Source organism: Takifugu flavidus, chromosome 5 (genome assembly GCF_003711565.1).
Source record: "Takifugu flavidus isolate HTHZ2018 chromosome 5, ASM371156v2, whole genome shotgun sequence".
NCBI lineage: Eukaryota > Metazoa > Chordata > Actinopteri > Tetraodontiformes > Tetraodontidae > Takifugu > Takifugu flavidus.
The window spans coordinates 10,745,100-10,772,244 of NC_079524.1; the positions used below are offsets into that span (position 1 = coordinate 10,745,100).

The window sequence follows — 27,145 nt, forward strand, 5'->3', positions numbered from 1 at the left end:
TGGAGAAAACATGTGCTTAATTTTAAATGAAAATGAAGAGAAGCATTACAACAAAATATCTGACTTTGGAATGAGTCTTAAAACCTTAAAATCAAATGAATAAAATGTGCCTTTTTAAAAAAAATTAATAACCATTTCTATTTTAAAGCACTGAAAGTTCTGTTATCCTTCAGGATATCACCATCACTCTCCTCCTGACTGTCTTTTTTCTAGTGGGAAAACACCAGAATTGCAGTGAAAATTTAACATTAACAAGTATTCATTTAATTTTTTAAGTTTGGCGGGCCGGATTAAAACGTTTAACGGGCCGCGTGTGGCCCCGGGCCTTAGTTTGCCCATGCCTGATCTAGATACATGAACCTCAGATTATCACCAAATCCAGGAGTGCAAAGAGTCAGAATTAATGCAGAGTCACAGATGATTCTCTTAATCTCCTTGCAACAATTTCCACTGGTATTAGCGGGCCCATTGTTTTTTTTTAAGTTAAGCTGTCTGAATTGTTGCCTTTCTCATTTTTTTCTTTCGTTAATCTATTTTCCTCACAGCCATGTCTAGAGTTTCACTCAAGGCATGCACTGCCCACTGCCTTCTCTCCTACCTGTTGTGTTTCTCAGCCAGTTCTTGTAACTGTTCTTTTTACATTGCAACATTTTGGCCTGCCACTCTTGTCTCTTGACCATCTTGTACCATAAATATTTTTCTGTGAACTGCTTTAGTGATTTTTTTTCCCAACTCAATGATTTTTTTTTTTTTTGTTTCCTTTTTTCTATGCTTTTGCTCTTCAGAGCTAAAAATCTGGCTTTGGTCGACTGAACTCCATTTTACATTCAGCCTTTGTTATCATTTCTTACACTATAGCTCTGTATCAAGAGCAGCTCAATTTGTCTGTGTAGATTCTCAATCATCCAGGTCATTGTATCCAAGGTAGTTTTCTCTGTCAACTGGACTGGGTTTCTTCTCTTGAAGACGTTTCGCCTTCTATCCAGAAGGCTTCTTCAGTTCTCAGCAGCAGCTCAATTTAATTGATCATTTCAAAACCAGCAGAAAAGGCCAATCTTCTTGCACTAATTTGTTGCCAAACCTTTCACAAGGTAAGAAGAGGATGTCACTTATACGTATATCAACACTGCGTTTTTGCTTTGCCTTCTCTGTTCTACAACCAGGTCCGACACTGAAAATCCAGATATAATTGGGGTTTTTTCACCTGTGAAGAAAATATAAAATTGCTGATCAGAGAGGGGCAGTAAAACAGTGACAGATTTGCCCTTCCGTTCACACATGCACGATGGAAACGAGCTCCAGAAACAAAACAAAACAGCAACAGCTCCTTAGAAATATCGCTATCTTTTAATTTGGTGGAAAAATAAACGCAAACAATACCGAATACCATCTATTACTTCATTCTCTATTTGAACAAAACACAGCATCGATGCTCAGCATATCAGCAATATTAAAATAAGAAGATTAAATGTTAAAAGAACTTTAATAACTCATGAAAACGCAACTTCCCGGCAGCCAATCAGCGCCTGGGCGTCCGAGTTACGTCACAACCTCAACTCCAGGAAGTGGAAGTTTCTGTTTGCTTTTTTCTTTTAAGAAGAGCTTTTATTCACTTGGTGTTGACTTTACGGCGAAACCGAGGGATAGGTTGACATTTCCGATTTTATCCCCGTTATTCGAAGTCGAACCTTTTTTAGCGGTCAAGTTTTTGGGTAGAAAAACGAGCGAGTCGACACATCCGGGCTAAAGATGTCGTCCCCGAGTCTGCTGGCTAACTGCTGCCACGAACTTCAAGATGACTACGCACAAGTGAGTACTGGTGGGAAAACACGGTTCTAAAGTTCTGGAACGACAGGACAGTCTTCTGCTTCTGTAAAGTACAAGTAGGGGTCAAGCTTGAGGTCAACCCGGCGTCGACAGTCATCACCAGGCAGTTCAGAGACGTCAATAATTGACAATAAAGGTTCATTCCATGCTGTAATGAAACATCAGTGTGTGTCTGCTATCTATCTATCTATCTATCTATCTATCTATCTATCTATCTATCTATCTATCTATCTAATTATAACAAACTAACTAAACCTCTTTGGTAGTTCTTTGCGACAGAACAGACCTCTCCTATCAATGTTGACCTTTTAAATACACCAGCACTTTGTTATAATTAATATATTTCTATGATCTCTGCCTAGTCTCCCCTCTACCTGTCCCCCTCTTCTCCTCTCTCTCTACCCAGCCCCCCATCAGTAGGAGGGTCCCCCTAGGGGGTCAGGCCCTGGGATTCTGGAAAGCACCTAGAACAATCTTGATTGTAACAGACGCGATATAAATAAAGACTGATTGATTGAAATATGTTAACGTAAGGAGCTAAAGTAGATTGTTTTGTGTGTGTGATCACAGGAATACATTGAATCACTCTCATTCTGCCAAAAATCCCAAATTTTATATGTTAACCTTATATCAGGTGATGCCTTTAATATGCTGTCTACTGACTAGATAACCCAGTATACTAGGCATGGTTTTTCTGGTTTTTGTATTAATTAAAAAACACATTACACTTGGGTATCATTGCTTCTTACGTAATCCGGTGTTGGCATCCTGTTTGTAAGTGACAGGATGAAGGGTTCAGCTGGGAATAAACAAAGTGAAATAATGGAGCCCACTGCAGAGGTGTAACATTGATTCATGTCATCAACGATGTCCCAGTGCTACAATTTCTTGGAAAGAATTGATGGAAGTCTTAAGATTTGGCAAATAAACATACATTTCAGTTTGTGGTTACAATTCCTGTTTGGCTGTAGGTGGACGAATATCTACAGCGTTTTCAGTTATCTTATGGAGATTTGATGGAGATATCGAACAGATTTCGACGAGAAATGGACAAAGGCCTGTGCAGAGACACCAACCCCACTGCTGTTGTCAAGATGTTGCCCACATTTGTTCACTCCACGCCCGATAGGACAGGTTGGTATAGGAGAAAAGCAGTTGTGGTTACCATTGGATTTTAGGCACAAAATATTTTAAATTAGTCATTTTCACTTTAATAAGCAATGCTTCCGACTAACATTTTAACTATCAATAGAAAGACATTCTTGCCGAAGGGTTTACTTCAAGCTGGTTGACATTTAGAGTAAAATAACAGTCAAATACCAGCAGCTGACATTTGGAACATGATTTTTTAATGAGGTACAAAGTCTGGTCAACGTTTTCTTTTATTTTTATTTTTTAGAGCATGGTGAATTCCTTGCCTTGGATTTGGGAGGATCTACTTTCAGAGTACTCTTAGTCAAAGTAATGGCTGATGGTGAGCAAAAGGTCGAGATGGAAAACCAGATTTATGTAATTCCTGAACACCTCATGAAAGGCAACGGGGTGAAGGTAAGAACACGCAGCTAATTGATCTCAGTCTTTCTCTATAATGCTGACCAACACACTTAAGCTTGACAATTGATGGGGACTGGGGCAAAAGAAGGCAGCTGCAATGCCCCCATCATGACTGAAGCTAAACCAGTCCTGGCTCGCCATCGTGTGTTCACAAATTAAGTTGATATTGAAACACAAATTTTGAGGGAACAGTTTGAGCTGATCCCCACTGGGTCTCATGATTAGAGATGTTCATGGACGTTACAACTGACGAACAGTCAACTGGAGCAACACAATGCAGTAAATGGTATAAAAACAATGTTTTGCAGTTATGTCATTACACTGCAACTGCAGCACACCCACTGTTTACAGTACCGTTTTACAGGTATTGACTACACGTACTAGGTTGCTGGGTTTTAGATATTAGCTCACAGAGTCAATGACAACATGTGGTCAAAATAATTGAAAGCAAATAAGGACATAGATTTTTTTTTTCTTTATTCCCCCCGGCAGTTATTCGACCACATTGCTGACTGTTTGGCAAATTTCATGGAGAAGATTGGCATGAAGGAGAAGAAACTCCCACTGGGTTTCACTTTCTCTTTTCCCTGTCAGCAGACCAAACTGGATGAGGTAAGCCAGCTTTTTCCTAATTGTCCTTTGTTGTTCGTTTGCGACGCTGTTTTGTTCACTGTAGAACGTCTTTGCCTTTTTTTATGCTTTTAAATCTTTGTCATACTGTCTTAATAGTTCATCCAAACATTGCCGTTAGAATAAACCAAATCTGCCCCAACTTTGCAGAGTATTTTGTTGTCTTGGACCAAAGCGTTCAAGTCAAGTGGAGTCGAGGGAAAAGATGTGGTCAGCCTTCTGAGGGCAGCTATCAAAAAACGAGGAGTAAGTGCTGACAACCCTCATGCCCCTGACTGATTGTTATAGTATCAAAATACAAGAAAACCTGACAGAATATGCATGTTTAATGGTGTTTACATTCAAATTTCATGACAGGACTTTGATGTTGATGTCATGGCTGTGATCAATGACACAGTGGGAGCCATGATGACCTGTGGCTATGATGATCAGCTCTGTGAAATTGGTCTCATTGTGGGTGAGTCTGGAACTGTTGGTAATTTTAGATCTTGACTCTGGTTTCAGAAATGTCCAGGTGATGACTCGCGGCCGAGATCAGTTGGGAGTGCTTCAGTCCACACAAATGGTCGTGTTGTCTGTGTTGAGGTTGCTGTGATGCACGCAGCTTTGTTGCACAATTTTCCAACCCATTTAGCCATTAAGAGCCTTGTGCAGTGTCTGATTATCATGGTGTGCATGATTACAGCCATAAGGCAACCAGAAGGAAATAAGGTGCACTTCCTCTGTCAAGCCATTTTACAGGTTTTTCCTTTTTCTTCTTGCATCACAAAGTTGTCTGAAGCTGCTTTATCCTAAAGCATTTGAAGGTTAGCCGAGTAAATTTGCCAAGAATCTAAATGTTTCTGAACGTGATGTATGGTACACAGTCTTTATAGCAACAATAAATGGAACTCTACTTATTAATTGGGTCTTCCACAATGCAGCAGAGCCTTCTCTATTTTGTGTCTTCAATGTAAATAATAGTATGTAATTCGGAAATGCCTGAGTGAATACAGTTAGATTACATTCGTCTTAATTATTATTTACACATTCAATTTAGATCAATTTGTGTTGGTGGGTTAGTAAGCTATTTTCTGTGGCAGAGCTGAATTTTCTAGGTAGAGACCGAACACTGTGTAATTCAGTGCATCTGACGTTTACATCATGGCTCCATAATGGCTGGTTATTGTGTGATCACGGGAGCAGAATAAATTTTACTAATTGTAGTATCCTCTGTCCACAAACTCTGCACTGTCTGTTTTCCATTCCTTCTCCAGATCATGTATTGAAGATGGGAGAGATGGAATGAGGGTTACTACAGTAATTATGCAACTGTAAGATTTGCTTAGTTAAACCCACAGGTTGTTTTTTCAGTGGTCGTGTTTGGCCAAGGGGTGGGCAAACTGTTGGATATTTTATTTTAATTTAAAACGTGACTGATGATCTGATCATTCTGGCTCTTTTTATTTCTGTCAGGAACCGGGACTAACGCCTGTTACATGGAGCAGATGAGGAACATTGAGGTGCTGGACGGTGATGAAGGGCGGATGTGTATCAATACTGAGTGGGGAGCCTTTGGAGACGATGGTACCCTGGAGGACCATCGCACTGACTTTGACAGAGAAATTGACGCAGGCTCTTTAAACCCTGGAAATCAACTGTGAGTGACTACATAACCTCACTCCATGCCATATAAAAGTCTAGCATTTGTGTTAGTTACTAGTTTTCCTTAATGTAGATTTAATGAAAATTCTTTTCACATTTACATGTCAGGTTTGAGAAAATGGTCAGCGGCATGTACATGGGAGAACTTGTGCGTGTCATCCTGGTGAAAATGACCAAAGAGCAGCTGCTGTTCAAGGGCAAGACTACTGTGGGACTCCTCACGACTGGGAGCTTTAAGACCAGTTACATCTATACCATTGACAACGACAAGTAAGCGTCTCTGTCTGGTTTTATTTGCAGTCTGAAAGGTAGTCGGTGAGCATAAACTGGTCTGTTGGCAGTGATGAGGAAGGTCTGGCAAGTGCTGAAAAGGTGCTCCGTGGACTTAACCTCAACCCCACAAGCGAGGACTGCCTCGCTGTCCGAAGGGTGTGCCAGATTGTCTCGACACGTTCTGCACACTTGTGTGCTGCCACGCTTGTAGCAGTTCTGCGGCAGATCCGTGATAACAAGGCAGCTGAGAAGCTGCGGACCACCATTGGCGCAGATGGATCTGTTTACAAGAATCACCAAGAGTAAGTGCTCTGTAACACCTGTAAAGACAGTCTTCATATGTCTTTACAGTCTGTGCCCCGATACAATCCACGCTATCCTATTGTTCACTGTGAGACCTTATCTAGACAGGTCTGTGTCTTTCCAAATTACAATCCTTTGAGCCAGTATCAGGTGACGCATTTTTTATTTTTTATTTTTTTTTTTTTTTTTAAAAGAAAAAGAAATCTTTGTGAACCAGCCCTGGCCTCACGAGGCATGTATGGCCCGTCTACACTTCATAGGGAGCTCGAAGGAAGTAAATGCACATGTACACCTCGAGGTTCATGTCATAGAAGATGTCAGATTAAGCTGGAAAAAAAGAAAAAGATCTTACGTGCTACACTTTTCTACGGGGATGTGAAATCGCCGCTCTTCAGTTGCGCTACATGTCTCTTTGTCACTCCCGAAGATCAAATTCGGACCCAATACTGGAAATTTGTCCGCGGCAACAAAATCGTGTGAAAATTGGCCTGAATTTGTTAAGGAGCATTCACTACAGGCAGACTCCAATCCAGGTGTAAAAAGATTTCAAATGTAATCAAGATAAACAGATGTTCCCTTGAGCTAAAGTTCTAGTTTTCTAAGGAGTTTTCAAAGATTTGGTTTTTCACTTTGTTATTCTATTGAACCGAAGGCAATAACAGGATGTAAACCAGATGTGTTTCTGAACATTTCCCATCTGTTTAATTAAGAGAAAACTCACAATGCTGACTTAATAATTGCTTTTACTTTTCTTAGGTTTTCTCGGAGGCTGCACAAGATGGTCCGGCAACTCATGCCAGACAGTGATGTTCGTTTTTTGACGTCCCAGTGTGGTAGTGGGAAAGGTGCTGCCATGGTAACAGCAGTGGCGTACCGATATGCTGCTCAACAAGCGGAGCGTCAGGCCGTCCTCAACACTTTGCGTTTGAGTCGTCAACAGCTGCTGGAAGTGAAGCGTCGCATGAGGGAGAAGATGTTGCAGGGTCTGTCGAAGCAAACTCATGAGGAATCGAGTGTCAAGATGCTTCCCACCTATGTCATATCCACCCCAAACGGAACAGGTTACTTTAAAGAAGCAGTTCACACAGATGATGTTAAATTTTGTTTTGAAATAGAAACACCAGATTCTGCTTTTTCTCTTATTTATCAGAGCAAGGTGACTTCTTAGTTGTGGACCTTGGAGGCTCCAAATTCCGCGTGTTGCTGGCGCAAATACAGAATGGAAAAAAACGAAATGAGACCCTGCACCAGAAGATCTACAATATCCCGCAGGAGACCATGCAGGGCACAGGAAAGGAGGTAAAACACGGCAGCACATAACGAAAAGAAAAAAAGATGTGTGATGATCACAATATGATCATGTCATATTTGAAGTTGAATTAGATATGTATATATTTTAAAAAAAATTAACACTTAAATCATGTTTGGAATTGCTTGTCTGCTCATGCACACAAGTAGCACAGTAAAGGTCATTCTGTGGGACTCGCCTGCTCCTTTGTGCAGCAAGGACCAGATAGTGGTCCTCTTGCTGGGTTGTTGTCCTCCTCCTTTTTCGTTCTTCTGGTTTCCCTCCTCCTCCTTCAGTGCTCGGGCTCTAGAAAAAAAAAAGCGAATTCAGTCAAAAATCAAATAGAAAGGATGAGGAGAGAGGATCTGTCTGGAGCCACTACGTGCATATCCATTCACTTATGGCTGATTTTTTTTTTTTTTCTCATTTCCTTCTATTTGCTTTCCTGTCAAAATTGCACAGCAGGTAATTATTGATTCATCGTTATTGCTTCCTACCTGTGCAGTTTGGTGTCCTGGAAGTGCGATCGACTTAGAGTTGCACCTTAATGAGGATACGTTGGCTTCCATTTTTTGAGCCTTATAAGTACTGTTGGAAAAAAAGACACATTTAAGTATTTTTAGTCTGATTGAGTTTTATCATTCACAGCTTTTTGACCATATAGTTGATTGCATTGCTGACTTCCTGGAGTACATGGGCATGAGTGGAGCATCTTTGCCTCTGGGATTCACTTTCTCATTCCCCTGTCATCAAAGCAGACTAGACCAGGTACTGTTTACCATAACATTTTATGTTTGGGGATATATTTCATATTTATTTCAATATTACAGATGTGTTTTTTTTACTTGCACATTAGTTCGTTGGCAAAGAATTCCAATCGAAATCCAGCACATTCCCCAGCAGTTATGCTCACATTCAATCCGTCTCCCCAGCCTAATCCCCTCTCACTCCATCAGCATGTTTCCAGTTTCACACCCTGCGAAGCCTCTGAAATCTTTGAAGTCATCCAAGTCCTCCACATGCCAGCTCGACCCTCCCCCACGTTCTTATTCCTCCCTGTCAAAACGCCACCATTCTGTCCTCACTTACTTGGTGTTCCATCCATTTTCAAAAATGCAGCTGTCTCTTCCTGGTAATTTTTTAAATGTCCCAGTTGCCTCTCTATTACTCACCTATTTAAGCCACAATGGCCTAGATGAACCTTTGCAGTCTGGGTTCTCTCCACATCACAATGCTGAGACCGCTCCAATAACAACAGCCAACCATTTCTTCACTGCTCTGAACTCTTCATCCGTATCTTCCTGACCGTAATGCGACCTTTCACATCATTTCACACCCCATCCACCTCAATAGACTCTGCTCTATTGGTATCACCCCCTCAACTAGTTCTGATCAAATCTCAGAGGCCATACATTTAAATCTGACCACTCCACATTTAAATACGATGGGTGTGCCAAAGGGCTCTGTCCTGGAGCCCCTGGTCTTCCTGGATGACAACCAGCTCTATCTCGCCAACAAACCTGATTACGCACCTCATTTCTCACTTCCTGATTGAGAGTTCCACAGTCTCCCATTTCCCTCAGGTCAGGCTTGGGTGTCATCCTTGACACTGCTTTTGTTTCAGTCACAAATCAAGACGCTGCCTACCTCCACTCTGGACCACCGTCTCATCAACTCCCAAACTCTAACTGCTGCTTGCATCATGACCAAATCCCCTTCTTTTCTCCCACTGCATCACCCTCATCCTTCAGCAGCTCTAGTGCCTGGACATCCAGAAGGTCGTCCATCCATACCTGCCCGCTCTTCTTCACATCCCAGCCCGGCCCGTGCCCTCAGATCTGTCTTCTCCATCATCTCTCTATTCCCTCTGCCTGAGCCTGGAAACTGGCTTTTAAGCTGTTTGTTTCTAGTTTTGAGGTTTTTTACATCTGTTTATGATGAATGAATAATGAATAATTCCATCATTGAATTAAAAATCAGCAGGCGTTCCAGTGGTATGAGATGATTGCCAAGAAGCAGTGTTACAACAAAGTAATAATCTAAAAAACACAAAATTCTTTATTTTTGTGCAAAGTTTAATAGGGGAACAAATAGTTTGTTTCTTAAAAATGGAAGTATTACTTTCAATACCGAATTTGTGTTGCAATATAAACTGATATGACTTTAGATGAAGGACTATCCTTGCTGATGTTATTCACTTCCAAGGATACGGTGTGTGCTAAGGTTAGGAAGGTGACGGTTATTTGTCCTATAATTGTTTTCATTTTGGTTCCCCACAGGGAATATTACTGAAGTGGACGAAGGGTTTTAAAGCCAGCGGCTGCGAGGGTCAAGACGTTATTGTGTTGCTGAAAGAGGCTGTGTGTCGCAGGAAGGTCAGTACATATGTCATATTTAGCGTGAAGAAAGGATCCTTTGACTGATGCCCAGTCTTAACTGGACATTGGTCAGGTTGTGATTCATTTTCCAAGAAACAGTAAAAAGGGGCATCTGTCTGTCTGTCTGTGTATATACTGTATGGCTGTGTCCGAAACCACCCCCTATACCCTACATAGTGCACTCAATCGTGTGGACGCCATTTTGAAATGGTGTCCGAATTCTTAGTGAGCATCGCAAGTGCACTCAATGTATCCCACAATGCACTGCAAAAAGTAGTGTACAACCGATGCACCCAAACTCGGTAATATATCCCATCAGCCTTTACGGTATCACGTGGTAATCTGTCGATGGCGGGTAAACGAGCAGTAATGACGTACAAATGTATGTAATATTATGTTATTATTATTATATGCTATTTGTTTCACATATCTTACTAGAGTGTAAAATTCTTTCACTTTAGTGGAACATTGCTGCCTCCAATTTAAATGTTTTTTGCCTTTATTTATGTATACGCGACTATAAGCATCTTATTAGATTACGTCACCGGAAATGTCACCGGACACTAATTATTTGAGATAATAAGGAAGTGTTATGTTATTGTTATTGACATTAATATTTTAATCAATTATTATTATATAAAGATTATAATAGGGTAAAATATTGCATTTTCAAAGAAACGATCGCTGAATGTGTTTGGGTATGTTTCGGATGGGTTAAAATAATTAAATGGACCTGGCCACTTTTCCCGGGGAACGATTCGTTATTATTATGCGACAACATTACGTCATTTTACGTGCGCCGTAGTGTCCGTAGTGTCTGAAAGCTAATTTTGAATTGAGTGCGCTACGTAGTTCACTCAATCCATGTCCCCCATGTAGTGAGTAGTGAATAGGGAACGAGTGTGTGGTTTCGGACACAGCCTATGTCTCTATGTCTCTATCTCTATCTATCATATTTACAAATGAATAGCTGAATTGCAGTGCTATAAAATAACTTAAACATCTGTTTCAAAAATGAAAGTCATTCATTTGCATTTGAAAAGCAGTGACATTTGTGAATGATTGTCATCACTTCTTCCAGGAATTTGATTTGAACTTTGTGGCTGTGGTGAACGACACAGTCGGAACCATGATGACTTGCGGTTATGAGGACCCCCGATGTGAGGTGGGACTCATCGTAGGTAAGTCTGTCTCCTCCCCATCTTCCTCTCTGCAGGCAAGATGTTTTCTTCTAATTCTGGATCCAGTGTTAGTGAGAGCTGGAGGCTGTGAATCGGGAGTCCATCTGGAAAAATGTACATCAATTTAAATATAGGAGGAAATAATGACATACTCTGGCGAGGTTTTGGTTCCAGGCTGAGAGCTTCTTTGCTGCTTTACTCCTGCTATAAATGTCAATTTAGTGTGTTTCCAATTTTCTACTTCCTAAAAGGTATATTCTGTTTACAGCCTCATGCTGTGAACCTGTTGTAGAAGCAGCAGCAGCAGCAGCAGCAGCAGCAGCAGCAGCAGCTATGAAGGATGCAGAGATCTGTAAATTACTTGGATTTTTTATGCTGTAGAAATGAAAGCATCAATTATTTTGCTGCTCTCTCCTCCAATTTCTTTCTGTACTTTTCAATTGTTGTCTTTGTTATAATGGGGTTTGACATTGAGCATGGGACAAATAGTGCTGCAGAGACATGACTGGGGGATGTTTTGTGTAGATAAATGATTTTCCATTAGAACCTTATTGTCCTTCTCAGGCACAGGGACCAACGCCTGCTACATGGAGGAGGTACAGAATATCGACCTTGTGGATGGCGACGAAGGCCGTATGTGTGTGAACATGGAGTGGGGGGCGTTTGGAGACGCCGGTGAACTAGATGACTTCTGCACACGGTTCGATGCCTTTGTAGATGAATCGTCCACCAACCCTGGGAAACAGAGGTAACAGCAGGGTAGTTTCCAGGACTTTGGATAAGTCTACCCGTAGATGTGGATCATCTATAGTCACTTTGTGGGCCCTTTTCACTCTTTGAGATATGAGAAGATGGTCAGCGGCATGTACCTGGGGGAGATCGTGAGAAACATCCTGATGCATTTCACTGACAGAGGCCTGCTGTTCAGAGGGAAAGTCTCTGAGAAACTCAAGATGCACGGCATCTTTGCCACAAAGTTCCTGTCACAGATCGAAAGGTGATTATCAAGTATGTGACTTATTCACGTAATTGTGTGGAAGCCATTGAAATATACTGTAGTTGCATTCACTGCGTGACCCCAGGACACCTCTGAAAGTATGTCGCCGACCGCTGAAAACGTCTTCCTTCACTCAAAGGTTATTTCTCCACCTGTTATATGAGGTGATGACTTTTCATCTCACTTTTTCATCTCATCATTTGGCTTTTGCTCTTCCCAACACCTGCTAAAAATACACATTGTCAGTTCACATTGTCCGACTGAAAGAAAGGGGGGAAAAAAAGAACAGGTCTCAGGTTTCAGCGTAACCCTTTCAGTGTGTACAATAAAACTGAAACATTGTATCTGTTGTTCATCAGTCACCAAGGATGTCTTTTATTGATGTTTCCTTTTGTTTTGTTGGTAATAATTTACATCTGTGAAAAATAAGGAAACCTATATTGAAAGTATAATTCAGATAAGAATTATAACAGTGATTGTCACAGTTAGACGCATTTCCTTCTGCTCATTATATGAACTCTTAAATGTCAGAATGTTGGACTCCAGCCCTCGTCACTGCCCACAGACAGCTTGATTTTCATGGCGACTACCTTCAGCAGCAAATGATGAAGTGTTTCATCAGTAAATCCAGAAAGTGACTCTTGGGGAGTTTCTCAATGGCTTCCTATCTATTTTTTCCTTGTTTGCAATCATTTTGATTTTAATCATGATTTGTTTACTCTTCTCTCACATTTCCTGTTTGTTGCTCGTGTCTGACCTTCCGCCGCGGTATCACAGTGACCGCCTGGCCATGCGGCAGGTCCGAGCCATTCTGCAGCACTTGGGCCTGACAAACTCCACCTGTGACGACAGCGTGCTGGTAAAGGAGGTGTGCGGCGTCGTGTCCCGGCGTGCAGCTCAGCTCTGCGGCGCCGGTTTAGCGGCCGTGGTGGATAAGATGCGAGAGAACCGCAATTTGAATCAGCTTTCTGTCACCGTGGGAGTGGACGGCACCCTTTACAAAACACACCCCCAGTAAGATGAAATATGGGTTTATTGTTTTCTGATTAAAGCTCTGAAGGCGGCGATACCTGTAGATGAATATGGGGGGATGGAGGGGGAGGCAGAAAAACTACACAAGAAATAACAACGTTGGTCTACTTGGAGAGGAGAGGAGAGGAGAGTATGATAATCTGTCTGTCTATGATAGTAACTGTGACTACAGAATTAGTGACAATAAGCTTTTTCAAAGAGGTAGGTTTTAAGTCCGATCTTAAAAGTAGCGATGGAGTCAGCCTCCCGTACCTGGACAGGGAGCTGGTTCCATAGCAGGGGGGGCCTGGTAGCTAAATGCTCGGCCCCCCATTCTACTCCTAGAAACTCTGGGAACCACAAGTAGACCAGCATTCTGACAGCGGAGCGGTCTATTGGGCTGGTAAGGTATCACTAGCTCCTCCAGGTAGGATGGAGCTAGGCCTCTGAGGACCTGGTAGGTCAGAAGAAGAATTTTTAAAAATCATTCTAAATTTAGTGGGCAGCCAATGAAGAGACACCAGTACAGGAGTAATACAGGAGATAATTACCCGCTGAAACTCCGACGTGATAATGTGGGTGCTACCTGTGAGATAACAGTTTGTCACGACCAACATTCCTTTTGAAGGTCAATGTTTGTGGGGTTTTCTTTTTTAAATTTTCACAGCTGTACAAGAATTTTGAGTTTTCTTCCACTTTAGCTGCTCGTAACTGCCCTTCTTTTTCATTTCTCCCTCCAGTTTCTCTAGGATAATGCAGGAGACTTTGCAGGATTTGGCGCCGCAGTGCCAGGTGACGTTCCACAAGTCGGAGGATGGGAGCGGGAAGGGCGCTGCCCTGATCACGGCCGTGGCCTGCAGGTTGAGGAGGGAGGAAGAGCAATGAGCTGCTCAAACACACCAGCTCACCAGTAGAAACATCTTGAACTCATTTTTTTTAGAATTATTTGGAAGTAGATTGATTTTGTTTGGCTCTGGAGAGTTACAGTTACTGCACGTTTTAATGGTTGAACATTGAGTCTTAGACTTACAGAAGGACAGTAGTTGTGGCATTTTAAATATAAATTGAACTTAAAACAGGTTGTGTAGATGAAGCCGCTAAATTGAGAAAACTTTGTGTCTCTGTCTCTATTGTTTGCTGTTCTGCTTCCCACACACTAATAACAGCGCTTTGTAACAATCTTGGTAGTCAGAGACGCTGCATAAAGCGCAATAAACTGAAACTGTATGGCATATTCCACTAACGGCTCCACCGGTACACAATGATCAACAGACTCGGCTCTGAAATACACTAGTAGCTGACAAGACAAGCGTTGACCTTCAGCCAACAATGGTGGGTTTGTGATGTAGACCGGTTTTATAACAAGTCACTATATCATGTCCATATCAGGCCAGGAAAAACAGTTTAGGGAGTGGAGATCATTGCCCAACTCTTTTTGTGTTTGTGTGTGTTTTAAATGTAAACATTTTAATGAAATCATTTGAGCTGAAGTACTCATTCTTAATTGAAAATTGTATCAACATATTTAAAATAATAAATATTTGTATGACCTCTTTATCTGTGTCTGTGCAATTAGTTTATCAATGCAGTAAGGGGATCAGCAAAATGTATTATTTAGGTGGTTTTTTTAACTCAAATGTCTTTCATATCATCAGCAACAACCCTTTGGTTTATTATCCAGTAATCCTGACATTTCTGAAGCTCTTTAGATCTGGATGAGAAAATGACAACTCTCATGAAAATTTTTCTGGTTTTATCAAAATCAAATGTGACCGTGACTGCCCTTTGCAGCCATTCAGTAAGCATTATTATCCCTGGTAATTGATTTTTTTCCCCCCATCTCAACTGGAGGTTTACCAGCTGATTTTGTAGAGGCAAAAGAGGGTGAACTCAACAATAAGATCCATAAATGGCGCTCAAACTCTTCATTTTAGGTTCCCCTATGTAAAAAATAAACCCATTCTGATGCTGTGCCCTCAGACTTGCAGCAGTGACCAGCTTTTTCCCTTCATGGAAAATTTCAAAGACACTTTACAGGAGGATCAAACCGATTCCACGAGAAGGTTAAAACGTAATATGCCGAGGCTACTGGATGTTGTGTTGATTTGTTGTTTATTGGAGGTGGATGTGTGAAGTGAAACAATGAACAAAACCTTGGACAGTGTGGATTTCTCGCTTAATGATGACACGGGCACAAAATGTGTCAGTTTGAATCTTTACTTAGCATCCATCAAAAGAAATAGAAACACAGACGTTGATACACACCGTGACAGACGTGTACGATACAACCACCGACACACCGAGAAGCACAAGCCGCCAAGGAAACAAGTACAGAGGCAGACAAATGGCATCAATTTATAGCCCGGTGTAAAGCTCATCGTCCATTTATCTGCGTTTGTCAAACACTTTTGTACAAGGTTACAACATGCAAGTGTGCAGGAAATGAGAGTAACGCAAACGCTGTGTGTGTGTGTATATATATATATATATATATATATATATATATATATATTACCTTTTCACTCATTAATTTTGCTGCAATAAAATGTTCCATACAGAAAAGTCCAGAGTTTTTTTTTTGAGCAATTCAGTCATCAAGGACTCAAAATCAACTAGGAATAAATGTACTGAGATCCACAGGAGAAGAGAGACAGAGCGAATTACACATGAATCAAATCATCACTTTACAGGAAAATCTACAATATAACTTTGCTGCTATTGCAATGGAATATTATTCTGAGCCTTTCAGCGGAGGAGTTGCAGGTAGCCCAGGGAGAGGGAGATAATAACAACATTAAAACACAGAGTGTCAATAAGTGTGCTAAGTAGGCACTGCAGTTGATTAATTAGACATCCATCTAAGTAATCTCTGTTCCCATTCACAGTGAAGGAAAGAGGTAGGCAAAACAGAGGGGGTGAATAACGTGTTGACACTTTATACAGTTAAAACAATCAAAGGTTTTCAAGCAAGGAAATTAATGTCCCTCTGGCATCATATTCCAATGGCTGATTATCTAATAGTTGGCCAAAACAGTTCACAATGTTAATACCACTGTAAAAAGTACGGCAATGGGGAATATGTTGCATAATACGGAATGTGCTACATGCAGGGTTAAATGTTGAATACTGTACCCACCTGAATCCGTCAGGACTTCCGAGCAGCAGATCCAGTTTCCTGTGACTTTCAAGGAAATATTTACATTAGCGAGGTTTCTTGGAGGTGGGATTTTCTTTTGTAAACTGGCTGGATTTACTTTACATATTGTACAAGAAGGTCTGTTCCAGTGCTAATGGCAAACAGCCAACACGCTCCCAGACACTGCACATATCACAGGCGTTTCCTTCCACCAGCTCTCTCTTAAAGTCACTGCTGCGTGGTCTGTGTTCAGCTGGCCTGGGTGGCAGAAGGGGCAACAAAAATGATTCCAGCTAATAACTAGAACAAAGGTAGGGAGATGCGCTATAACACCAATCAGCTGATTCTGGCCTCACTTCTCCCACGCTTTATAGACCGACGCTTCCAGAGAACTGACCCGATTTGAGTCCTGGCTGTGATGGTCTTTGTTATGGAGGATTGCCATCTCGATGGTCTGATCAAAATTTTCCCTCTGCGGTCGGACCGCCGCCCTCACATGTCTCTTCACCTCGTCTGCATCCTTCAGTCTGGCAGAGTTGTGTACTCGATTTCTCACCCTGAGGTCAATGTGGTTGCGAGCGCTGGTGCCATCCATTTGATGAGGCTCCTCCATGGATCGATCCCTCTTGCCCCAACGTGTCATCCTCTCACAGTGGTGGCACTGGAGGAGGCAGCAGAGGGGCCTGGACTTGCACACCGCCTGGAAGCCCCTCTTAAAGTTCTCATTGTAGTAGCCGTAGATTATGGGATTAATGCTGGAATTAGCGAAGGCCAGCCAGTGGGCGAAGGGAAAGATGTAGCTGGTCAGAAGATCCACCTGGTCACTGTCCAAACCCGCGTAGTCCGCCATCATCATCAAGGTCCAGAGTGGCAGCCAGGACAGCATGAAGAGCAAAGCCACCAGGATGAGCATCTTTATCACCATGAGCTTTTTCCTGGATATCATTGGCTGTCCGCCCCGCCTTACCCTGACTTCAACCGTACCGTCGGCCACCGGTGGCTCCCTGTTGGCGAGCACAGAGGAGCACAGCTTGACCCCAATGCTTACGTACATGATTGTGATGACGGTGAGGGGCACCAGGTAGATGTGCACGAACAGAACCACTGTGTAGACCTTCGTCATGCGTGGGTTGGCAAAGTTCTCATAGCAGGAGTAGATGGGTAACGTGTGGTTGAGGTCATCGTTGTATATTATGTAGTGATTAGGGATCTGCTCCACAGTGAGTGCCAGTGCGGCCGGACACATGATCGCCACAGCGAGCACCCAAATCAACAAGATAGCTGCCTGGGCAACACATATGGTGGGTTTGGGATGAAGCGGGTACACTATACAGCGAAACCTGCAATAGAATTAACAAAGAAGACCACTTACACCATTTCATGCTCTCCAAAGTACATGTCAACATGGCAGAAGTCATTCCCTAGTTAAAATACTCTGAATGATCCATCACATAGCTTTCCAACCGCTTACCGCTCGACAGCAATGGCGACCAAGGTGAACACGGACGCAGAAACGGACACTCCCTGCACAAAGCCGCTCATCTTGCACACAATTTTGGAGAAGGGCCAACCTGGGAAAAAAGGCCGCAAAATGTGATCATTTTGTGTCTCACAAAGAAAAGCTTTCACCACTGTCAGAACACATTAAAGATGGTTCTAGTTTCCTAATGCGGTTTCTCGTGCGCTGTCTGCAATTTAACTGAAACCATAGGCTGTGGCTGTGCGTCACCCTCGCCCTTCAGGTGGGGTTAGAAGTAATGCGTCTTTTTGTTGCTATAGTAACGGGAGTGAGGATCAAAACGATGAGTCCCGTTTGAAAGTTTACCCGCACTCATAAAGGTCACCTCTACAATATCTGGGTCCCAGAGATCTCAAAAGCTTTGGGATATTTTTGATCAGTGGTCAAAAAATGACTCCATTCTGTCCCAGTGGTGGTGAAAATGGTTACCTGCATCTGCTTCCCTTTATACTGACTATGTTTATAACCAGGGGGAAAGACGGGTGCATTAAAGGAGGAGATGAGAACAAGATGGAGTTTCCACTCCGGCTGACAGCAGGACACCTGCCACACAATGAGGAAATGATCCTCTCTAACGCTCGTCTCTGCTGCAGGATGATGGTACTGAGGCCGTGGCTGAATGTCTGTGGCAAACCTCAATGACACGAGCACTGACCTGTGATGAGGTTGTCCACCAGTGTTGTGGGGATGCAAAAGATGCCCACCAGGAGGTCACTGACGGCCAGATTGAGGATGAAGAGGTTGATGACCGTCCGCATGTGCCGGTTCTCCACCACGATGAGGCACACCAGGATGTTCCCCACCATGCACAGCAGGAAGATTGAAAAATAGGCCAGCACAAAGCTGGCCGCCACGTACACGGAGTGCTGGTAATAAGGATAGAAGGTGATGTTGATTGCACCCGCATCTGTGCTGAAGTTAACAGTTCCTGTGGTGGTGGACCCCTCCAACTCCAGCCCTTCTAACCCCTCGCTGGCTTCTACTCCCTCCATTCTCCAAGCGAGCCTGTAATGAGAAGTTCCTGGAAAAATTATTATTATACACAGATATAAACTATGTGATGCACGCTGAATTCTGGGTAAAATCAATCCCCTAACAGAGGTTAAACGGCAAATTACAACCTGGACAGCGCACAGCATCCAGGAGACCAATTAGCAGAGAGAGAGAAAGAAGCTGGAATTCATTAATGCAGCACTTTATAGTCGCGCCAGCAGCCGCCAATGAACGGCTCACTTTGGACTAAAATCAGATTCATTAAAAGATCAGTTTGCATTCAGAATCATGGCAATCTGTCAGACTGAGGAAGGTGACATTCCTCTGGAACACCACACACAAGCTCATTTTTCTGTCCTTTGTATCATCATTTTATACCACAGCTGGTAATTGTGCAGGTTCTTTGACCAATGCCTCCATGCACTTCCCTCACAGCGGGTCCTTGTCGTTATCAGCGTCATCTATCAATACAGGTAGACGTTTGATGAAAATAGATTTTTATAATTTGCCAGTGCAATCAGGTAGCAGCATCACTTGGCAGCAGGAGCTCGAGTAGCTTCAGGATCAATGCAGCAAATGTGATGTTCGCAAAACGGAAGCGACACAGTTTTATGCTGCGAATCTGAAGTGATGATCAGATCAAAGATCAAAGGGGGAAATAAATATGGAAACACACACACATACACACATGGCTACCATCTGCTCATCGGCACCATTCACATTCATTATCAGGACACTGGTGTTGAGAGGCTTCGTTAAAAGTAAAAAGCACACGTTCTGCTTGGTTTGACATGAGTCTAAAGGTGACGAACCTCCGCTGCCCATGACAGTAAATTAACGCCATGAGGAAACCGGGTTTGGGCCAGGATGAGGCTGTCCTGCTCTTTGACCACTCGATATCTGCTTGTTTCAAATGTTCTGGTGTTTCTTAGGCCCCACAAGCCCTATTCAACCTCCAACATTAAACTGCTGGAGATGAGACATTTGTTCACAATGTTTGTTCTATTCCACATCTGCAGCATGCGTTTGCAGGGTAATCAGCAGCGACTAAATGATTCCACATCAGAAATAATCAGTCCTCTATTTAAGTCCAACGAGGCTGCTTCCCCTACAGGTGAGCGGACAAACTTCACTTTAAGGGTTTGATGCCATTTGTGGTGCTTTTTTAATTTAGGGCATTTCCTGTGGTTATTTTAAGTGTCACTGCCTGGAGAGCATCTGACACCTGCAGCAAATCCAACGCCATGAGAGGAAACTGGCGCACTGTCAGAGAGCGAGGTGCTCTCGGCTATTATTGTGTTCTCAGGAGAAAGAACCTTTCAGGCTTTTTTTTTTGCATTCTGTCATTCATCTCAGCACACGTGCGCCTGCTCGCTAAAACGTGATTTACACTTAGCCGAGCTCTTTCACAACAGGACAAACCCATCAGTCAAGGACGTAAGGGAGCAACAAGAAGTCACGCCGATGGTGTGTCTTGAAATTATCTTTTTGTGTCTTTTTTTTCCCATTATTGTCAACCACTCATTCTCTGACAGCCTGAGAGGGCAACATTTCGCGACCCCCCTCCCCCTTTCCAGGGCCATGGGGGAGGGGCAATAATGGCAGAACTTCTTTTGGTATGTGTGATGGAAAAAAAACCAATTAACCATCACAGAGCTTTAATAAAAAGAAATCTTCATGTTTAAACAGCTGAAGGCACAAATAGTTATTGGCCCCTCCACCTCCTTGAGAGGGACACTCTGTTGTTTTTGCCATGTCACGCACACTCCGCCCCCCAGATTAACATAAACCAAAAGCGTCTGATTTGTTCTACATCCCGGAAGGCTTGCTTGAAAGTTAATTGAAATCAGCAGCCAGTGCTCGTCTGCCTGACACTGTATTGAAGAGACAGATTGACAGCTCTCTGGGGGGAAAGCTCAACACTTTAATGAACTTGTAAATGTGTGAGCTTTGCGTGCTTTTGGGCTGGCAGCCTGAGGATGCTCAGAGCAAAGGTTGTGAGTTCTATAAAAAATGACCCTGCAATCACAACTACCCAGCACATTTGCTCCCATTTGAGCCCTCGTACACCCTGTTTACCTCTGATTCATCATATCCAGAGCCAGCTTATGGCTCCATGCTGACTGTCCATGAAAATACTTTCATGCCATGGAAACACGTCATTGTATTTAAGCTTTAACAGGTCTACAAATACATGGCACTCACAATACCAGCAGCACACTCACGTTTCTTACAGTGGAGCAGTTCGTCATGAATCCTGCCATCTCTAGTTTTTGCAGTTCTACAGTGAAACCAAACTCACCTGTGAACGTTTCATGTAAAAACAGAAGTGCCTGGAAAATCCACAGTTAATCGGTAGGACTAAGAAGTCCCCAGAGTTCAATTAAATCCATTAAACGGAATCAAAATAACATGTAAATCAACCTTGCAAATTGAACCTGAAACTGATTATCGTGCAAATTATTTAACACGTTTATGATAAAATTGAGAAAGTTGAGCTAATTGATGCAGATGGCGTTCTGCTGAGAATAGGCCGACAGTGAATAAAGCACCGCTCCGTTTCCTGCTTCTCTGCACCTGCCCATGTTCTGAGCTCATTCACCTCTTTAATCACCATTTTCAGCTGCAGGCTTTAGTTCTGGACCTTTTCCTTACGGAGCTCTTTCAGTGGTCCGCCTACAGACTTTCTGTATCACCTTAGGATACCACCTTAGGATGGATTAGACCCCCCCAAAGTTAATCTGGGGGTGCACCAGGATCAGGTAGCAGGCGGCCTTGCTTATAACACTTGATATCTCACCTCAGAAAAGCCAGGCATGTTCACAGCTTGTGCGACAGACGGAGCCCTGGCATCAGCCGTCTGAGCTGGAGGACAGAGAAGACACTCGGGGTTGCGCATCGACCCCCTGCTGAGCTGCTGTCTGAGGTTTTGTCCGATTTAGCATTCAGAACAGATAAAATGTTGTGACTGACTTTAACATCCGCGGAGCTGCTGAAAATGATGGTTTTTTTTTTTTACAGTTAGCTGGTTTCTTTCATAACCTCGATCTGGTTCTAATGACCCGATGTTCCTGTCAGATAAATATTTACATTATCAAATTTCATGACAGCAGATATCCGTCAGATGATGCTGTAGGACTGTCAGATGTTTGTACAGAGAGCTGTAACTGTAATCTTTGGCCCCCTGAGGTTGACTCTCTTGTTAAAGGTGCGGCGATCTGTTGCCCCCCTGAGAGGGAAGCCAGCAAATCAAGGAACTGTTGCTCAAGGCACCAGCAGCTCCACTGGCTTATAAAGAGTCTCTCTGTGCAGCTGGACCAGCCTTTTATTTTTAAATGTGTGCCGAATTTCATGGCGCCGACGGTTCTGCTGATCAGAGACAACGCACCATCGACCAACAGGATCTACCGACACAAATGATAGTCTCAAACGCGTGGAGCCGCACAGATGCCCTGTCAGTTTCCTCTCCAATCACAACCTAGATTGCATCTATGCACTTTGCATAACAGGATAATCACATATTTACAGCCACGCCATGATGAGGGTGCTTGGATCATTTCATTTGACCAGACTGATCCAACTGTGATGCCTTCGAGTGGGGTTGTGAAATGACCTTTTCCTCGGATTCAACAGATTTTAGTGAATCTTTAGAGATAAATGTCAACAGTACATTCAATTCAATTCAATTCAATCTTTATTTATATGGCACTTTTCATACACTAGGTAGCACAAAGTGCCTCACAAAGGATAAAAACAGCAAAGAGAACAAGAGGATCAAGAAAAGGACACACACACACACACACATGCATACAACACACTTACACACACACACACACACACACACAAACAATCTGAGACAAGCTGAGACATACCATTTACCGGACAAAGCTAGCAAAAGGGTGTGTACACATGCGAATTATGTTAACTGTGAAAGTACGAAAAAGTATATCCAGGACTAAGTTTGGTTTTAAATCTCTTTAATTGCTGTCTGCGACATGGTTGAAATTCCTGTGAAAGATCTGAATGAAGGAAGTTTTTAAAATGCTGCAATGTTTTAATAATAATAGTTAATTTTTATTAGAAATAATAATGACAATAGGTTTTAGCGTTTGAGCTGATCGTAACTGTGATCTGTGATCGCACCGTTTACACATCAGTACACATCAATAATCATACGCCAAAATTGATCCCAGGCCATTTACTCCTGCACCACCCTGAGCCTGATAGAAGTGGATAGTTATCATTCGCATAAACTGCTACAGCCCTGTTACCATGGAGATCTATAATGTTGAATGAAGGCGCTTATTTACATCAGGGTGAAAAACACCCCGACCAGTCAGAGTTGTCATGATGCTTCAGTTCAAAAGTGTGTGACCGTTGGAGTCATCTAGGAGTGATAATGTTGACAGCAACGTCTTCAACCCATTTCTGTCTCTGCAAAAACATTTGAGTACTTCCCCTCCGGACGTTGATTCCCCGGATGTATCTCGACAAACCGATGAACTGAAATTTATTGGCAGATTGAAGCGATAAATATTAAAGATTGTAATCAGGTCCCGCGAGATCTCAAAATTTAAGTATTCGAGTCCCTTAATTATCACAAAATAATAGACCAATTTTCAAGGTTGGAAGTGATTAGCAGCATCCTAGAATCGGGAATCGTCTGTGTCCCATGGAAATGATGAGCAAATGGACTTGTTCGCCCACGGGAAGACAACTCGCATGTAAAATCACAGATCGCAAAGAAGAATTTGATTTAGAAATCTCTGTCACTTTTTTTTGGGCTCCATGAGCCAAAGTTTGGAGTTAAAACCAGCCTTTGCTATAAAAACACTTCGTAAATTACCATGGCAACGGGGTTTAAAAATACTAAGAGCTGTGAAGCTGAAGGTCCTGTGGTTGAAGAAGCTATCCAGCAAAACATCTGATTGTGTCACCCGTGTCACCTATCAATAAATTCACAATTCAAGTTATCAAAATAGGATTTAAAAAAAGGGAGGTATTTGAGTCCCTTCATTACCATAAAATAAAAGACCAATTTTTTGAGGTCGGAAATAATTAGCAGCAGCTTAGAAATTTTAAAAAACCATTGAGAAAATGTGTGAAAAAGCAAATAAGTGGAGATCTTCCAGGATTCTGAAGCAGTTTAAATGCTTTCTGGAGCATTTTGAAAAGCCAGTAAGTCATCGATATGAAACATCTCCAAATGAAGAGGTAATTACCGAGAAGAATCAGAGAAAGAGAGAATGAGCAGCCAAATCGAAAGTCACGCATCATTAAAAGAAGAACTCACAGGTAAAGAAATACCTGAAGTAGAAGATGGACAATGTCCAATGCTTTCACAAGAGTAAAGCACAAACATGTGTTCCAGAAGAGTGGAAAATTTGATGTCAGCACCACTGATCGAGTGTGAGGTTTGACATCTGACGGAAAAGTAGGATCGATGGCGGCCGTGAAGACGGAGCTGCAAACAAGCCTGAGCGGTGAAGACAAGGAGAAGAAATAGAACATTCGTCTGTCACCGTGTCAGCTACCACCTCAACAGGCCAACTTCTTAGTCGCTAAGATGAAACCGAAGGCCCCAAACATGGAGGGAAACGCAATAATGTCGGATTCTTGGAAGCTGAAAACCTGCACTGCCCTCCGCATTTAACCTGTCACGGGTTTAAAAGTCACGCAAGTAGAAAACGCCAATATTTGACCACTTGACATTCAGATTCAGATTTCCTTTATTTCCTTTCTTTATTGTTGCCAAGGCGACACTCTAAAAGTGACATCCCTCCCACAAAATGGTTTTAAGTGTACTTCTTGCTTGGGTCTGGTTGGGCAATAAAAAGTTCTAGAAGACGAAGGTCACGTTGGCTCATTTGGAAGCAGCGGATGTCTGCGGCACAAACCGACTGTTGCAGCTCCCTCTTCAGGCTGGTCAGACTGTGGACTAATTATGGTTTTATTAATTTTATTTGGAAGTTCGTCACTTGAGTTTCTCCCCAACAGGGTGGGTGATGAATAATTAAAGAAGCATCTTTCCAGCCTCTCGTCTCTGTCAGCCGAAGAAACGTTGTTGTTGTTGTTGTTGTCGCTGCTGCTGCGGTTAAATAGGAGCGGTTCTGTGCAGAAGTTGAGTGAACGGGGGGTTCAGGGAGTGCGAGCAGGAAGGCGCCCTGTAGCTTTAATCCCCTCAAGTGTGACAGCAGAAGAGGAGCCAGATGCTGAACAGCATCTTTCACTCAAAACAGAAATGTCCTCAAAAGGAAATGTTTTTTACGGAGATGCTGCAACGCCATTACAGCAGCTGCAGCAGGTGTTGGTTGGAAACTTCGCCTTCATGTCAGTTCAGCTGCATGGCTACATCATATCATCGCCCGAGTTAATTGTCTTCATTTAAATAACCCAGGTCCCATTAATTGCGCATTGGAATTTGCGCTAGTTGAGGAATAACCGCACGTTTTATTGAGAGCTCCTGCAACACGATGCGCAGCAACAGAACTGGCACAGATTCAAGACACTCTTTAACACACTTTCGTGAACAGAAATTCTAAATTGTGCCATCCACATCTGGTTTCTCTATTTTACGCCGCAAAATACCGCTGAAACTCCTACAACGTCTCACTAGCGCTGGTTTTGTCTTAGTTTTGCCCTTTTAAAGCACAAAGTCGGGAATTTCAGGACGGACGAGAAAGTTTAACAGAAAACCTACAACTTTGCAGCAAAATAATAATAATAAAATTAAAAAAAAACATGAATTGGATGGACTTGTGGAAAGAGGCATACCTTGGTGCAGAATCAGCTCAACAGGTGATCAGCGAGACGAGGATGGAAACAGGTGACAGTAGAAAATCAGGCGTTTCTCACACTAACGCCACTTTAACTCGGAGGAAAACAGGGGTGATAACAGTGAGTCCGTGATTGACAGAGATGAGCGACACTCCCCTGCGGCTCACACTCACACCGTGTACACTGAGTCCGCGCATACGCACAAGGCGCGCACCTTTGTCCACTACCTGACTGTGGCTATTCGTCTCAATAATGCGCATCCCACTATGGCGACGCCACAACTCCGCCCCTTCACTTTCCGACCCACCTTTTTCGGGCTCTGATTGGCTTAGTATGTGCGCGCGGATACAAAGCTGTACAAATCGGGAGGTAACGTCACCAAGGGTGCCACGCCAGTGAACTGATTCACCTGTGTATAAGAGATGGTGAGATTTACCTATCGCAAAGTCACGTGTTTACAAATGTCATCGGATAAAAGCGCATTTTTAATGCCCCCCCCACAACTCAGGTATTGATTTCTATATAGAATATGTAATAATTATACCTTGAAAATAATTACTGGTTCAAGGACTCTGTAGTTTGGTACTCCCAAAAAATATTGTAGCCTAAAAACAGAGAAAACAACAAACAAAAGCCCCCATTTATACTCACCACACTTAACTTTATTATAATTCAAAGTGTAAAATGGTTTTGCGGGATTAAGGCAACATTACATCATCTAGTCCGCACAAAGAACACTTAAGTGCGGGTGCCTGTTTAGAAGATTAGTGTTTGCTGGGATAAAGGAACGCACTTCTACAGTCGAGTGTAGGGTTGCAGAACTTGCGCGCTTTGGAGCCGGCTGGGGTGGTAACCAATCAAGACTCGGGGGAGGCGGGTCAGAAGGATAGGGGCGGGGCTTTGGCGTCGCCATAGTGCGACTCTCATACAGGCATGGGCTTATGCACACTTAGACTAGTCGGACTTGATCTTAATATAACAAAAAACTTAAAAGTTCAAGAACTAATGTTACATTTAAAAATGCAGAAACACCCAAATGTTTGCTGTGTGATCTACCAGTGACCACGCCCCCAAACCTTTGATGCTTCGATGATAATTCCCACTTCCTTTAATCAGGAACACTCACTTCCTTAGCTGTTAAAGTGTGGCGGAACAGGGTGGGAATCTTCTGAATCTGTCAGAGAATGCGTGACGGACAAATTTTGAGCAACTGTTCAGAGCTTAAATATAGAGGAAATTACTATGAATGTTGTTAATGTGATGCACATTTCAAAGGGAAAATCTACTGATTTAATGATTGATCATCAGCATTTTACTTGATTTTACTAGATGCATTTCACCTTTACAATACAGGCATTGCAGTCGAAGGTAAGTTCCATTTTTGAACACAATATTTAAAAAAAAAATCTGTATTCTTCAGCAGTTCATTCACAGCTGAACAAAAGATACTTTTAATTTCACATACGCCACATTGCAGGTTTATACAATGCTCTTTTTCTGCTGCCCCCAAGGACAATGTGAAATAACGACATCAGTTTGTTTCTGCCGCTGTGGAGCACCCTGTGATGTGATTCAGAGGATCCTCATCAAGGTGGAGACACAAATCAGTGGAAATATGTTTGGGTAAATTGTAG

General features: G+C 42.7%; 2 protein-coding genes across 4 annotated transcripts; one reads left to right on the forward strand and one right to left on the reverse strand.

Annotated features, from left to right (window-relative positions):
* The first annotated feature begins 1,523 nt into the window (after positions 1 to 1,523).
* hk2 (hexokinase 2) lies at positions 1,524 to 14,641 on the forward strand. Of its 2 annotated transcripts, XR_008950620.1 has the most exons (19): positions 1,524 to 1,809; positions 2,799 to 2,961; positions 3,227 to 3,375; positions 3,874 to 3,993; positions 4,162 to 4,257; positions 4,369 to 4,468; positions 5,467 to 5,650; positions 5,764 to 5,925; positions 5,997 to 6,230; positions 6,988 to 7,292; positions 7,382 to 7,530; positions 8,168 to 8,287; positions 9,799 to 9,894; positions 10,979 to 11,078; positions 11,643 to 11,826; positions 11,920 to 12,075; positions 12,853 to 13,089; positions 13,827 to 14,203; positions 14,253 to 14,641. XR_008950620.1 is itself a non-coding variant. In XM_057033223.1 (18 exons), exons 1-18 carry the CDS (start codon positions 1,750 to 1,752, stop codon positions 13,969 to 13,971), a joined length of 2,760 nt encoding a protein of 919 aa, XP_056889203.1. In that variant the 5' UTR covers positions 1,524 to 1,749; the 3' UTR covers positions 13,972 to 14,641. The 2 variants fall into 2 exon arrangements, 1 of the variants encoding a protein (XP_056889203.1); XM_057033223.1 differs by having other exon boundaries at positions 13,827 to 14,641.
* Positions 14,642 to 15,289: 648 nt separating this feature from the next.
* npffr1l2 (neuropeptide FF receptor 1 like 2) lies at positions 15,290 to 25,985 on the reverse strand. 2 transcript variants are annotated; one of them, XM_057033226.1, is made up of 4 exons: positions 25,509 to 25,985; positions 18,397 to 18,746; positions 17,694 to 17,793; positions 15,290 to 17,562 (listed from the first exon to the last, which is right to left on the reverse strand). In XM_057033226.1, exons 2-4 carry the CDS (start codon positions 18,731 to 18,733, stop codon positions 16,575 to 16,577), a joined length of 1,425 nt encoding a protein of 474 aa, XP_056889206.1. In that variant the 5' UTR covers positions 18,734 to 18,746; positions 25,509 to 25,985; the 3' UTR covers positions 15,290 to 16,574. The 2 variants fall into 2 exon arrangements, with proteins under 2 accessions (XP_056889206.1, XP_056889204.1); XM_057033224.1 differs by lacking the exon at positions 25,509 to 25,985 and having other exon boundaries at positions 18,397 to 21,350.
* Positions 25,986 to 27,145: the final 1,160 nt, after the last annotated feature.